General features: G+C 46.6%; 1 protein-coding gene across 3 annotated transcripts in view; it reads right to left on the reverse strand.

Annotated features, from left to right (window-relative positions):
• Sorl1 (sortilin related receptor 1) overlaps nt 1–15,762 on the reverse strand; it is a 158,239-nt gene that overhangs the window by 116,701 nt on the left and 25,776 nt on the right. For all 3 annotated transcript variants that reach the window (XM_015489718.2, XM_015489720.2, XM_015489719.2), the window contains exons 4-6: nt 9,298–9,459; nt 7,162–7,229; nt 1,207–1,387 (exon numbers count right to left, since the gene is read on the reverse strand). In XM_015489718.2, coding sequence (XP_015345204.1) covers nt 1,207–1,387; nt 7,162–7,229; nt 9,298–9,459 — 411 coding nt within the window. The remainder of the gene's footprint in view (nt 1–1,206; nt 1,388–7,161; nt 7,230–9,297; nt 9,460–15,762) is intronic.

Genomic DNA, 15,762 nt, shown 5'->3' on the forward strand with positions numbered 1-15,762 from the left:
TCCCAAGTAGCTGGGATTACAAGCATGCACATGGCACCTAATGGTTTTTTTGTTTTTGTTTTTGTTTTGCAGCACCAGGGAGTGAACCCAGGGCCTCACGCACACTAGGCAAGCACTGAGCAACAACCCTAGCCCTAATTCAGTGGTTTTAAAAAAATGTTTTGCAGGGGACGTAGTGGGGAATGCCTCCTGCCTTTATCACCCACACCTTGTCTTACTATCCTTGCCTTCCTCCCTGCTTTCTTGCTGGGGAGGCCCCCCTCTCTACCATTGATCCTACCAAGAGGGTTGACCTTGGTAGGATCTATGAAACCATACCACTTCTGCATGGCCTGCTACTAATTACAGAAATAAATGAGAACCTGGAGGAAAGCATTACATCTGATTTCAGTCCCTAAGGTCAACAGTGACAGAAAGCAGGGCAATGTCCCAGGTACCAGAGGGCTTCAACAGAGCCTGACTCAGAGAAAAAATGGTTGCTATTAAGAAAGCAAGCCTACAGTGCCCAGGCTGGTGGCCCAACATACTCTTGGCAGAGTCTGGCTTTTTCCTTTACACCAGGGCAATAAAAGAGTGAACTTGATATAGTTGCACAGCAAGTCCTGTTAAATAATCAACTCTGCTTTTAAATGAGCAAGCCCTCCATTTCAGCATCTGGCTCCAACACATCAAATCAAGGGGAAGATTTTCCCAAAGGCTGAGAGTTAAGCTACTTACTGACAGCTGGAAGCTTAATTACTGCTTTTCTTTGAGCATTAACTCCCACTAGCCAATGACTACACATCCTATTAGCCATGTAAATGAACGTGTCGAAAAAATCTCAAAGAAATTGGTCTGAATTTGAAGGAAATAAGGCAGTGGGATTAAGAGAAAAAAAGCCACTGAGCTCCACCCCCTCCTTTCTGTGTTCTTTTCACCGGGATTTCAAAACATGTCTTTGTCAAGGAGGCTTGGCTTCCAGGAGAGGACCAAATTCCTAAAGCCTGGAGACACTTGGAGTGCTTGTCCTCGACGACTCCACTCCTCAGACCTCCCAGCACCTCCAAGCCCTTTGGAGACATTTGTCAATGTCCACAGTCCTTCAGCCAAGCTACCCTAAGCATGTGAGCCAATCTCTGCTCATGCAAACTCACCTTTTTGCCTACAGAATTCCAAACCTCGCTAAGGAAATTCAAAAGGAGTTTATTCTGAAGGCATTCAACTTACCGCCACCTTTGTAGCAAACATGTACTTGTCCCGAAGCTGAAAGTCTCTCACTTCCTCAAGGATCACTTCCTGGTTTTCCCGGGACTGAAAGAAGTCTGTACTTCGAAAAACTGTGGAGTAACCAGAGGGTTCATGTCGTTCCACGTAGATGGTGTTTGGCTTGTCATAGGGGTCGATTCCCCTGAGGGGAAAAAAGGTGTTATCATTTTCATATTTAATCATTGAAGGCATGGAGGTTTTGCCATGCAATCAACTAGAATCTAGGGCGACCATTTGTTGCAAGCAACAAATGATACTCTCTGTGCCTCTAATATATCCCTTTGTTCCTTGGCTCGGCATAGAGGGAGAGGACTTGCCATCTGCAAAGTGTTCTGTGTCGCTACCATTGTTTCCAAAGCATCCTGGGTTTAGTTAGCTCAAGGCAAGCTCTCACCCTGCTCATGAAAAACAAAAAGAAGGAATAGCATAAGGTGGAGTATTTCAGAATAAACAAACTATGGATTGCTTGAGGTTGTCAGCAAGTTTCTAGCCTCAAGTTAAGAACCTCTGAGGAATGAAGGAGAGTTTTCCCAAGATGCTACATCCTCAGAAGATGCAGCATTAGAGGAAACCACATTAGCAATCTCTGAACCTGCTCTGTCCCATGGTCCCTGTCCTTTCTGGCTCCCCACTGACGTCACTGATTCACACCATCTGGAGTCAACCTACCAGTGCATTTCAACTCCAGCAAGGTGCCTTTGCAAGCCTTCTCTCATACACACTGATATCCTTGATGTCCTTCAAAGGGGAGGCCTCTGTGCTTCTGCAAACACAACACCCTGTGTAGAAGTACCCTCAGCATACACTCTAATCCCCCCACTAAATCCTACTCTCCTCCAAGATCAAGTTCAAAGCTCCTTCTTCCCAGAATCTTTCTCCTACTGCTCCCTTCTCTTCTCCCAACACGAGCAACACATTCAATTTCAAGCTTCTTATGTCCGTTTTAACTCTAACAAAGGTGTAAAACCACTCAGGTTGGGTGAATTTTGGAATGGATCTCATTACTTCATACAGAGCTTCAAACACAATGGAGTACATGTGTTGTCCAAGCTTCCCAGAGGAAACACAGATGCCCTCAAAGGTCCTTTCTCAGATTGCCTTTCAGCCTACTAGGCTCCCAGCTGAACTCACACTTGCTGCACTGGGTCCATTGTCCATAATGACAAATTCTACTGCAGAATGATAAGGTCAGACTACACTGGAAAGCAGCTCTGAACAAGTATCCCCGAAAAGAGGCCCCACGTGGCAGCTGGGAAGGGAATTGACCTGCCCACGTTTCCTGACATTCACAAAGACACCAACACCAGGCGGACCACTTAGCAAATGAGAAAAAGGGTTGAAAAGTAAGGAAGAGAGCTTCACGAAGAGCTTTCAGGGTGATGACTTGAGGAGAGGCAAAGGTAACAGTCTTTATCTGGCTCCATATGTGCAATGGTGCTCAGAATAATGGAGGCAATCATTTCGAGTTTCTTCACAGATGGGCTGTTGAGAATATTAACCACATTAAAAAAAAAAAAAGCAGGGGGAGAAAGATAAGAAATAGAAAAAGAGCCTCCTTCTACATTGGGGGGAAGACTTGACTTTTACCCTACAATCTGGACTCTGAGCAGAGCAGTGGAGAAACCAGCAGCCTGGGTCCTAACGTGGGAGAAATCTATTCTTCATTATCAGATGCTCGGTGTGGGTGGGTGGTGGCATGTTCTCTCCTCTTCCACAATTAGAAGTACTGATTAAAGTACTTCCTCTAGCCTAGAGGATATGCAAATTCAAACGAGGCTGCTGGGGTTTTTAAAAGGCAGAGAGGAAGGAAACTTTCTTGAGGTATTTTGAGATGAGCTCTTCTGTATTATTCCCTGCCTAGCTTAGCTGAGAGAAGGCCCACATGTTGAAATAGAACTGGGACACTCGTCCCATATCTAGACCTCCCATTTCTGGAAGTTGCTCCACCTACATACAAGTTCCTGTTCTTTGCCATTACCTTGTCTTCCAATTTCTTAGGCTCATTCATAGTTGCTTCCTGTTCTCCTGGCCTCCAATTCAGAAATTCCAATTCCAGCGCCATCTGTGAGCACTATCCTAAGTCTCACCTCCAGTCCCTCAGGGATGCCGCGCCCGTGCGCATCACATTCAGGTTGGGTGAATTTTGGAATGGATCTCATTACTTCATACAGAGCTTCAAACACAATGTTGGGAGAAGAGAAGGGCATCCTGGAGTCCCTCCCTTATGGGAGTCTTGCTGTCCTATGCTGCCCATCTGCAGCTCTAGACAACATAACCATTGGCATTTCTCACTCCTACTGCTCCCAGGCTGCCAAGCATGGTTGAATAAATGTAATAATCCTGAGAGGTCAGAATACAATCACTTATTATGGGGAATCCAAGGAAGATGTCCCTCAAATATAACCTGAAATCCCAATGCCAGACATTTTGTCCTTCTAAGATACCTACATGTTTGCAGAAGGTAAAATACAACAGATTCCTAAACTTAAATTTATTTAGTGGTCCTGTTAATTAATTAGTTCCATTAGTTCCATAAAACAACAACAGATCAATTGTTCCCTTAAAATTAAAAGCAAATGAAAGTTACAATGATATTCCTTAGGTAAAGACTGCTCTTGGATGATACTTCAGTTATCATTTCATTAAGATCCCCAACCTCTGCCCAGGAAAATGACAAAGGGATCCCTCTATGAAGGAAGTGCACAGGAGTCAAAAGGTGGCTCCTCCCTGTACCAGCTTCATCTTCACCATTCTCAAGTACTAAGGAAGTAATATCAAGACACTCCGATTTAAACCCAGGGTTAAATGAAGAATAGACGGTATCTACATCATGTTGGGCCATTTAATGAGAACTAAAACTACACATAAATGTTAAAAGACAAATGACAAACTGCCAAATATAAATGTGCACACACACAACCTGTCCCATATCACAACCAAAGGGCTAATCTCAAAGATATAAAAAGCTTTTGGAAATCAATAATGAAAAGACTAACAATCAGATAGAAATAAGAGCAAAGGGCATGAAAGGCATGTCACACACACACACACACACACACACACACACACAAATGATCCTTAAGGCCAAGTAAAAGATGTTCAAACTCATTCATAATGAGAAATGCAAATTAAAGCTACAATGAGAAAACTAATTCTTACCTAAAGCATTAGCTGTGAAGAAAGACACTGTTCTAAGTTGCTAAGCATAAATTTGATACTTTCCATTAAAAAACCGGCAATGTCTCCCAAAGTCACAATTTGGGGGGAATTTATCAGTGCATAAAACTAACAAAAATCCTTGCCCTTGGGCGGCTTTTGTTCTATGAAAGATAATTAATATGCATAATAATTGTATGTCAGAACACTAAAGAGTGCTATATAAAAATGAATATAATATAGTAGGTTGGAAATAGGGTAATAGCTGCAATTTCAAACAGGATCCCCAGAAATGCAAAACTACTCTGATATATCACCTCACACACATCAGAATGGCTATTATGAAAAAGACAAAGGATAGAAAAGTGTTGAGGATAGTGTGGAGAAAAGGACACCTGGTACTCTGTCTATGGGACACCCTCTGGTGCCGTCATTGTAGAAACTGTAAGAAGGATCCTAAGAAATTAAAAAATAGAACTACAATATGAGTCAGCACTCTCTCTTCTGAGTATGTACCCCAAAGGAAATAAAAGCACCACCTCATAAAGCTATCTGGAGCCCCATGTTTACTGCAGTATTATTCATAACAGCTAAGATATGAAAACAACCCATGTGGTCTGACAGAAAGAGAAGGAAGAAACTGACATACAGACCCAATGGAATAGTATTCAACCTTTGTAAAGGAGGAGACATGTATTATGTGGATAGACCCAGAAGACATTACGCCAAGTGGAAATAACCAGACAGAAAAATATTGCATGATCTCACTTACAGGTAAAATGAAGAGAAGTCAAATATAGAGTGAGACAGAATAAAATGGGGGTGGAGAGAACCTAGGTCAAAGGATACAAAGTGCCAGGTGTGCAGAATGAACAAATTCAGAGACCTAATGTACAGCACGAGGGCTATACTTGAAAATACTCTATTACATTTGGGATTTTCACTAATAGATTTTAGCAGCTCTTGTGTCTCTTTCTCTTTCTCTCTCTCTCTCTCTCTCTCTCTCTCTCTCTCTCTCTCTCACACACACACACACACACACACACACACACCAGGATAACTATGTTAATTTGCTTCACTATAGTAACCATCTCACTATGCCTGTCTCATAGCATCCTATTGCATACTTTAAATACACACTGTAAAATTTATTTTAAGTAAACAAATCAACACATAAGATCCTGTGGGGAGGCCTCATTTTAAAAGGAGTTTGAGCAGGTACCTAATGAAGCAGGGAATAAGCAGCAAGTACATCCTACAGAGGAACACTGCAGGCAGAGAAAAACAGCAACGCAACTATAGGCAGAGAAAACACATCCTGTGGTAGAAATGCACAGGAGAAATGACAGTTCAGTGCACCAAAAGGGTTCACAGAGGAGCAACAAGTTGGTGTGACCTGTTCTGAGCAGGACAGATCTGCTGTGGACTGAGAAATGACTGCAGGACTGACTGGGCGACAGTGGCGGCAGAGCACAGGAGCAGCTGCGCAGTCAACCTGGGACATGTGCTGAGGGTGGGGCCCACAGCACTCGTGACAGGTAGAGCCAGTGAGGACTCCACACTCCTTGCCCTGACCAGCTGGAAACTGACACAGGGAGGGAGGCGACGAGCTGGCTCAGGGTGGTAAAGCCAAGGGTCAGTCTGGGAGGCCTTAAGTTTTCTAGTCACCCATGTGAACAGGGCGGAAAAGCAGTTCAGATACACCCCCCAACCCCACAATCCTGCCCCTGGAAAGCCGTCTCACACGTGCACTGCACGCACACAAACTCATGTTCAAGATCATAAACTGAATCACTGCCATGGCACAAGGGCAGAGGCAAGCATGACCAGAAATGACTGTCCTTCCTGAAGCACAGCCCATTTTACGCCAAGTGGAAATAACCAGACAGAAACATATTGCATGATCAGCCTCAATAAACTCCAAAGCACCTCACTGTACCCAGAATTCAGTCAAATCCCTTTCTCAAGCACTGCAGATTCGGATACCAATTCCCCTTTCCAAACTTCCCCAATACCCAGTCCAAATAGAAGAGCCAGTGTTCTGCACCCGAGTACCATGGCCTCACCTCTGCCCATGCCACCCTGCTCCTGTCTGAAATTCCTTCCTCCACTCCTGCCATGCTATCCCCTACCTGTTGTGCATCCTGGATGGAGGGCAACTACCTTTATGAAGCCATCCATGGGCCTCCCTTCTGGAAGGCACGATCCCTCTATGGCTTCTCTTTCTATCTGGTACTTCTGTGCTTCTTTCATAATTCAAGTTATATACCTGAAATACGTCTTTTCTTACCTCCTAAACTATATTCTCCTTAATAACCATATCCATACATTATTCAACTTCCTATACCCTAAAGTATCTAGGTTTTATATTTAGCAGAGTTTTTTTAAAAAAATGTTATAAGTGAACAAATGCCTGAATTTTATAGAGAGGAAAATCCCCACTCCTGAGATGATGCTCTAAAAATGAAAGTCTTTAAGAGTTCTACGACATGAAACGCAAGAGCCTCAAGCTTCCTCGGAGTCCCCGGAGGGGATGAAAATTGCAAGAGCTCTCCCCTTCCTCTCACGAGCGACTTTCCTTCCTCATCCCCACTAGTGAACTCATTACACTTGCAAGCTAATTCTTGGGCCTGGAAATTTTATTCCTTGAGCTAAATGCCTCACACTACAGGTGACGATCAAAGGTCTGTCTATCACGAGGTAGCTGGAAGTGCAGAAAGGATGTATAGAAGTCAGGACTTCTGAGAGGACACAACTTACCACGAGAAGGACTTCACATGTTCCTGAATCATGATCCAGGTCTGGCCAAAATCGTCAGACTTCCATAGCTGCAAAGACCAAAATGACAAGAGGCCATGAGATGAGAACTGCATACAATCTGAACAGAACCACTGGGCAAAGCCCACTAAAACCCCACCTCAACAGAACACACTCTGCAAGGTCACTCCAAAGCCAACAGACAGAGAGGGAAGGACACATGTGCACCTTTGCACTCTTCACTGGTAGGCACTGGAAGAATAAAAAATGATTGTGACTTGCCTTCCATTTATGGATTACCAGAAACTTATTCTACTCAAGACCAGCCCACAGTTAATGGTACTTCTTGACCAGGAAATAGTGCCCTTAAACAGTTTGTAATGCCAAACTGGGGATGTGGCTCAGACGTAGAGCACTTGTCTAGCATGTGCAAACATTTCCCCCAACACTGTGACGGGGAAAAAGAAAGAAAGAAACTTGTAATGGGTAGCAGCATTATTTACAATATCCAAAATATAGAATCAATGCAAGAGTTCATCAAGGGACAAACAGAGGAGCAAACTGTGGTATATCCATACCATGGGCTATCACTCAGCCTTGAAAAGGAATATAGATAAACCTTGAGGACAATATGCTTAGTGAGATAAGCCAGTCACAAAAAGACAAACTGGGTATGATTCCACTTACGTGAGGTACCTAGAATTGTCAAAAACAGAGACAGAAAGTAGAATGGTGGTTGCCAGGGGCTCAGGAGAGAGAGGGCTAGGGAATCAATGTTTAATGGAGACAGAGTTCCAGCTCACAAGATAAAAAGATTTCTGTACCTGGATGGTGGCAACACTGTCCAACAATATTAATATACTTAATATCAATTAACAGAAAAAATGGTTAAGATAGTAAAATATATGTTACATGTATTTTACCTCAATTTAAGGGGAAAAAAAAGAAAGAAAAAAGAAAACCTCTGGGCTAGGGATGTAGCTAGGGGGTTAGGGATGTAGCTAGGGGGTAGAGTCTTGCCTGGTATGCACAAGGCCCTAGCACCAGAAATAAAAACCCTAAATGAGCCTTGGTCATCAAAATCAAAGCTGACAGCAGACGACACCAGCCAAGTACAGAAAACCAAAAGGAATCCACTGAACACACAGACAAGTCCTGTGTCTTTGCCAAAGTCCCTTGACTTCTACTAATGTGACCCAAGGGTTCCTCTGGCCCCAGCAAATGTGTATTAGGAACCATGAGACCAAAAATAACAATAATCCACCTCCCCTGGTAAAACTGACCCAGCCCACATAAGCTTGGGTTACTCCTGAAGGCAAGCAAAGGCAAACAGATCTGTGTTTTGGTTAAACAGCCCACAAAGCAAAAGAAATGTTCCAAGTTTCTTCTGAACAAAAACATTCGAGGCTCCTCATCAGTCCACTCATACAAGCTCTACAGGGTTCAGAGTTTCATGCCTGACCAACAGTCTTGACTTGGCAAGCTTCGCCTTGAGGTATAACTCTACTCAGCCTCTCTTCTTACCTGCTAGCTTTCCTTCAAAAACCTAAATGCCAAGAGGAAAATATACACATTTATGTTCTACCCATGTGCCTGCCCACAACACAGAGGAAGAATATCAAAGTTAAAGGTGACTTCAAACAGGTGGCAGGCAAAAGCAGTGTGTTTAAGGTGGGGCTCGGGGTGGGGCTTAGGGCAGGAGCACTGGCCTAGCATGTGCCAGGCCCTCGGTCTGATCCCCAGCATTGGAAAAACTGAACAAATGGGGTAGAGGATGGAAGAAATGTGACAAGAGATCCCAGAGGGCTTAGACTCCAGACCTCTCCAGGTAGCCCTCTCTGATTAAATTCCAGGGCCTCGATTTACCCCGAGGGCTAACAAAGGGGCATGGTGTTTAAGTCCTAGGGCCTGCCAAGGGCTGGGTGCCAAGTGCTGGGTGCCAAGTGCTGGAGGAGAGTGCCCGGGGGTATCCCTTTCCTGAGCTGTGGGAAGTGAAACAGTAGCTCCAAAGGCTAAGCCTCAGAGAGGAGGAGGGAGGGGCAGGAGGCGAGGTCACTCAAAGGACACACCATCCACCCAGGCCCAGGAGAAAATCCCAGGAACCCCAGACGACTGAGCTCCTTCAGGAAGCTGTCTTACCTGCTTGTTGGGATGAGACCTGTCGAAGCCCAGGAGGAGGTTGGAGGCCTTACTGTGGAGGAGGAGATCAGCTGCCCGGAATGGGATAGAAAAGCCATGGATGGTGTTGCAGAAGTCAAATGTGATCCAGAGGTACTGGGCATAAGCATCTGCAAAGATGTACTGCAAGAGAAAACAGGTACTCAGAGCAGCACCCAGCCAGAGCCGCCCAGCGCCTCCCCAACCCATGTGCTGACACATGCAGGTCACGGGGCACTGGCTTTCACAGTGTCTTCTCCCCATCTCCCAGCCTCTCCTGGCAATGAAAGAATGCTGTCCACACCAGGGCAGACTCAATGGAGAAGGGTGGTGGTGGGCCGGGGGAAGCCACAGGGAGCTTATTTAACCAGGTAATGAAGCTGAGCAAGCCTTTCCTGGCAGGTCACTCAGTCACAATCAGAGGGTAACTATCTGTTGGCTGAACACAAATGAGACTGCTGTCTCTCCCTGCATGCTCTGAGCACCTATGGGATATGTCTTTCCAAGAAAATCACCAAGATCACATCCTTCTAAGAAGAGAAGCTGCCCCTTCTTGTTACTATACCAGGTGACCGGGCAGCTCTGAGGATCAGGGCAGGAAGTGGCTCTGATGAGCAGGACCTTGCCTTATTTTGCTTCTGTGACTTTGAACAAGTTTGGGCGGAGAGCAGATGCAGCCTCAGAGCTCTCTGCAGGGGGCAGGATGAGAGAGAGTCAATTAACAGGTGTACTGGGGACCCACCATGGTCTAGATGATGGGGTCCACATGAAAAGCCCGGATCCTTTCCTTCCTCACTGGCAATGAAATAGATACAGGCCAGTTCACATAATTCATAATTCAAGATTAAGAGAGAAACCAAAGGCAGGGTCCTAGAAGAACCTATGCACGTTGGAAATGACTCCACAGAAGAGGTGACAAGGCAAGACTTCCACAGGTAAGGAACTTCCACATCTGACGCAGTTTGCATTTGGGCACAAAGGAGGGGAAAAAAATCATCACATGGGTTTGATGACAGCCTTGAGGACCTGAGGAAATAACTGGAAATAAGCCTGAAGGGCACATGAAAGATGTGGGGGCCAGCCCCCCAAGAGGAGGTTAGTCCAGGAGACAGGTTATGAACCAGAAACCAGAGCCACAGGGCCCAGCTCCACCCAAAACCTGTCATTCTAGAAGTCAACCAATCTGAAGGACTCCACCGAGGACACACAGTCTCTGAGAACACCCGATCCAGGTCAAGGTCCGCCTCTGCATGCCTTCAGCTGGGCTGCACTAACCACTTGGCACTCCTTCCCACGTGGCTTTCACATGCTCTCATTCCTTCCTCATTCCCACACTCTCCCCAAATCCTGACCAGATGCCTCCCAAGAGCTCACTGTGTGTCCTCCTCTGGTTTCCTCCCCAGCATCTAATGTAAATCCCCACATTCTACAGAAGCCTAATTAAATCTAACGGAAAGGTAGTAAATGTTTTCAAAGCAAAAAAACTACTCTAAGCAAATGCAATGTAATAAAAACAATTATGATCCTAGGAGGATCATCATAATTTTCGCCATGAAAAGCATTCCCTAGAAATAGCCTATCTTCCAGTTCCCAAACCATCTGGGTTCCCGGGGGAGGGAGTGTTCTCGGTTTGAAAAGAATTCTCCAGAAATCTATGTCGTGGTTTCCAGCAGTATCACATTTGTGAATCTTGAGGAAAAAAAAAAGAAAAACATCATGTTCCCAGTCACAGAACTTATTGCTGCTTATGATAATAGCTGAAATTTTTCGAGAGCATTTTGTATGTGCCAAGTAATGAGCTAAAGGTTTTGCGTGTTTCATCTCATTTACTCCCCTTAGCACCCATAGCTCAGGGCCTGGGGTAGTGCAGTTACATCCCTTTTAATAATGAGGACTCAGAAGCTTTGCGTGACAGTGGCTAGCTGCCCAAGATGACACAGGGGTGGGCAGCCCTTACACCCACACCTGACCAGTGCAGAGCCCATCTCAACAGTTCATCAATCCTTCTGTCTTCTTCCAACCAAAAGGTGTCGTCTCCTGAATTCAATGGTCAGTCTCCCACTTTACTATCTGACGCATTTGCCTGCCTCCTCTCCTAACCCATTCCTCCTGTTTTTACCGGAAATTCTCTTCCCTCACCTTCCACCACCCTCTTCCAACTCAACTCTCTCTGCCCCACCCCTGACCATCTCAGACCTGGTTCTCCTTTGCAGGTCCCTTCACCACCCGCCCTCTGCACTCTTGCCACCTCGTGACTCTTCCATCCTTTGCTAACCTGGCTCATCCTTCCACACGGCTTTGACTGCTGCCTGGAAAACACACATCATGTGACTGCTGTGGTTTGCTTGCAGTGGGACCCCCAAGGATCCATGAATTGGAAGTGTGCTGATGTTAAGAGGCAGTGCGGCCCTCGAGACGCAGAACCTCATGAAGGGTACTTGGGTGCTGCCCATGGGGGTACTGAGGTAGTTTTCACCTCACAGTCTGGTTTCCTGTCATACTACATGCTCTATATCCCTCTCACACTTGCTCCTACAATAAGGCCATCTATCATGATGTGAAGTAGTCAAGAGGCCAAACTGATGGGGCTCCTCTTAGATTTTCAGTTCTAAAACTAAGAGCTAAGTAAAACTTCATTTCTTTATAAAGTACCCAGCCTCAAGCATTTTGTTTTAGCAAAGAAAACCAGATTAATAAAATGACTTTCACACATACAGTCTGACTTCTCACTGAGGTCCTACTTTCATTACCTTCTTGATCTTAGCTTCTACTCTTGGATGGACCAAGATATTTCACTGTGTCCAGAACTGAATTCTTCAAGACCTTCCCAACAAAACCTAATTCTCACTCCCTATGCTCCAAGATCCTTCTGTGCTACATCCCAACCCCAGGCATTAAGTTTTTACCCTATTCCCTCCCTTCAGTCCTCATTTTCAAACAGCCATTGGAAGTCCATTATTTTCCTCTAAAGTCTTTTTCAAAATGTGTGCATACCTTCCTTTTTATACCTAGTTCTACTAGCATGGCCTGTGGCCCTATTTAAGACTGTGAGCAAACTGGAGGCAGACACCGGGTTCTACTCATCCTGTGTCTCCCAGGACTAGCAGGGTGTGAAACACTTGGAGGAAGGTATGAGTTTGGTTGAGTGACTAAGTAACCTCGTGGCCACAATGGTTCTCCTTCTAGACTCTTGAATCTTTGGCTTCCAACCCCACATGCATACTGCTGGCAGGGTATGTCCCTCAGATACTACTCAGTTGCTCCCCTACTCAGACTCTTCCATGGCTCCCCACTATTCTCAGGGCAAAGAAAAATCCCCTCCATCTTTAGATGACATTACAAAGCAGTTCAATGCAAACACTCAACTCCTGAGAGGCAAATCTCCGGAGTATCCTGCACAGAAACCACATGCAGGCACCCTGAAGCCTCTGCACACACCTTCCTCCTGCCAGAAGGCTCCCACCTGCTCTGTTATACCTAAAGATAGCGTATGCCTATCCTTGAAGTTCCATTCCTAATCCTATGTATGCCAAGAAGACTTACTCCTCTGACCCAACCTCACAGAACCCCCTACCTCCATTCAACAGCAAAGTCCATTCACCACGCCCACTGGTGCACCCTGTAACTATGTACTGTCACATATGCACATGGTAGGAAAGCTCAAAATGCCCTACCCTGCTCTCACGTCTCCTACTGCCTGGCTGTCAAGCTCCTTGGTGGCTCCTTGGTACCTTAGAGGTACCCTGAGTGCTGCTTTCAGAACTATGTAATCTCAGGAGCATCTTCTCCTACTCTGACGCCTCTGGCTCTGTTTGCAATTGCATAAAATTCCAAAGGAGCGCCACCCTTTGGCTACACCTACATTTCCTCTGAAAAATACAAATACATTTGAAAAAATAATAAATTAGATGCAAAGTGTATCTACGTGCTATCAGCACAAGTGACTTTCTCCAGCTTTGAGTGAAGAAAGCTGGAGAGTCCAATGAGAGGGGGAAGGGCAGAGAAGAGACTAGGAAGAAAGCGAAACAGTATTGGTTAGACTTGCCCAGGACCAACCTCTGCCTGGAGAAAAGCATGATCACATCTCGCCTGTGTGGAGACTGAGGCTCTGAAGCCCACTGCATTCAGTGGTGCTTCAAAGGGCCCTAGATACAGCTAGATATTGCCTGGCAGATCAGTGGAGCCTGGGAGGCTGGTGGAACTGCCAGGTGGCTGGAGCTGCACACTGGTTCAGGGAACAGCACACAGGGGACCAACAGAGGGAAATAGGATGGCAGGCTAGAGCAAAAATAGACCACAACACTCATATGTCCCCACCACCATTCCATCTCCATTACCAGGCGGAGCCACAGACCACAGCCTGTGGCCTCCTCACCCCTTCTGTCCCCTCCACAGGCACACATCCCCTCAGACTTCCAGGAGGCCCTCTCTTGACATCTAAACCTCCCAGAGCAGCTCTGACAGCTTCAAGCACTGACAACCCAAGGAACGTTTTTACACAGGTGATTTGCCTGGGCCTAGCACCCTGCTGTCATCGGGGAGGCACCCTGTCTGTGTGATTTTTCTCAGGAAATGGTAGGTCTGGTGGGGTGATTTGCCTTCCAGGGGACAAAGGTAAAAGTAACAAAAGCAATCAGCACAATAAGAGTCATCACTTCCTTCCTGAGATGTCTGGGGAGGGTAACAGCCTTCTCTGGGGAATTAGAAACTACAGGGAGGGCTGCCTCCCTCCTCCACAGGCTCCAGGCCTCAGGTCCAACCAACCACCATTAAATTCTCCAAGAAAGTAGTTTCCAGCTCCCCCAGAAGAAATCTAAGATGCTTCACCCTGCATGGCTGACAGAACATGGCCTACAAACATGCCCCGCCCCCCATCTCACCATGCACCACCTGAACCTCTTTTATTGCAATCATCCCCAGGTTTCTCCCCCTCCTGTTCCAACTCTAGGGCCCTGCTCTACCCCTTCTGCAGACCTGATGCTCCCAAAGGCCCTGATCCTCTGCCTCTGCCTGCACTAAAGCTCCTCGTGCAGGCCCAAAACATCATCTTTCCGGTTTCCCAACTCCTCTGACTTGTGGTCTTAGCAGCCGCTCACCACAACCTACAAGAGGCAGGAAGGAAGACAGCCCTGCCTGTAGACATCTGTGCCCTGTGGGAGGGGCACCCGGCGAAGCTGAAAAGGGCATCCAAAGGGACAACAGGGCGATTTCAAGGCCATGACTCCAGCCAGAGGTAGCTCTGAGATGATGTGGAAACATAATGGTAATAACAATAATCACATAAGCACAGCCTGATAAAGTGAGCAATCCAAGTATCATCTGCTTTTTGAGAGGCAGAGGGAACACAGCTCCATCCAGGGAGAGGCAGCACAGCCAGCAACCTGGCCCTAGATAAGCTCCTCACCTCTCATGAGCCCAGGTGGGTGGCTCCCCCACCTCCGGGACAAGGCTTCCCTGGCCACAGGCCATGGGGGGAGGCGAAGAAGGCCAGTCATCTGGTTGACATAGCCAGGTCCCCCCAATACCTTGTCCTTGCTTTTCATCTCAGGGGAAAACTGCTCCGTCACCCTAGAGTTGGATAAGAGGAGGAAGTCTGCACCTAACGGTGCTTCCCTCTGAGATCATCAGGCAGGGCTGATATTTAACCATTATCACCAGTAATGACAATTCTAGCTTTTTTTTTTTTTTTAAAATGTTCTGTAACAAGCTGGTAAACAGTCACTGCCAGGAAACCCCAAACTGGCTCTACCTAAAGCCCCAAAGGTGGGGGCCCTGCCCCCAGGACTTCCACAGAGACCAGCAATTAAAAGGTTAATGCCTGGCCTAGTGGGGAGCCTCCAGGACCCAGCTCCCTCTGGCCAGGTCAGGGGCCCAGCCACACCAGTTGCCACACCAGAGTAGGGAATCAGGAGAACACACACAGTTGCTAAATATTCTGAATGCAGCCCTGCTAGGAGACCAAGGGCAACCTGAGAAGCAGGCACAGGGGCCAAGGAATGAGGACCCTGTAGATCTTGCTTGCTCATTCCTTTCTGGATGAGCAGAAAACAGCAGCTTCCCCTCCCACAGAATGCTTTTCCTCCTAAGGAGTTTCTCTACAAAGGGTCTTTCCCCAGGAGAAGCCACTGGCCCTGGGGAGAGCAGGAAAGAGAGCAAACAAATGCAACTCTCCTGAGCTAAGAGTCACCAAACCAGCAGGAATGCCAGGCAGGCTGCTGGGCTTCCCCTCCACCTGCCTGGGGCTGGGGGTCAAGCTTCCTCCAAATCCAATCGCCTGCAGGTTCTGACCCAAGACACACAGCCCCAGGCATTCCAGCTGGGAAAACAAAGGGCGGGCACAGGAGGGCTGCCCAGTGCTTTTCTTCTCTATATTCTTGTAGGTTGGGGTGGGGGAAGTACACACACACATACAGGCACCCAGGCACGTGCAAGCCCATGCCCCATGCG

The sequence above is a fragment of the Marmota marmota genome, unplaced genomic scaffold (genome assembly GCF_001458135.2).
Source record: "Marmota marmota marmota unplaced genomic scaffold, marMar, whole genome shotgun sequence".
NCBI classification, from domain to species: domain Eukaryota; kingdom Metazoa; phylum Chordata; class Mammalia; order Rodentia; family Sciuridae; genus Marmota; species Marmota marmota.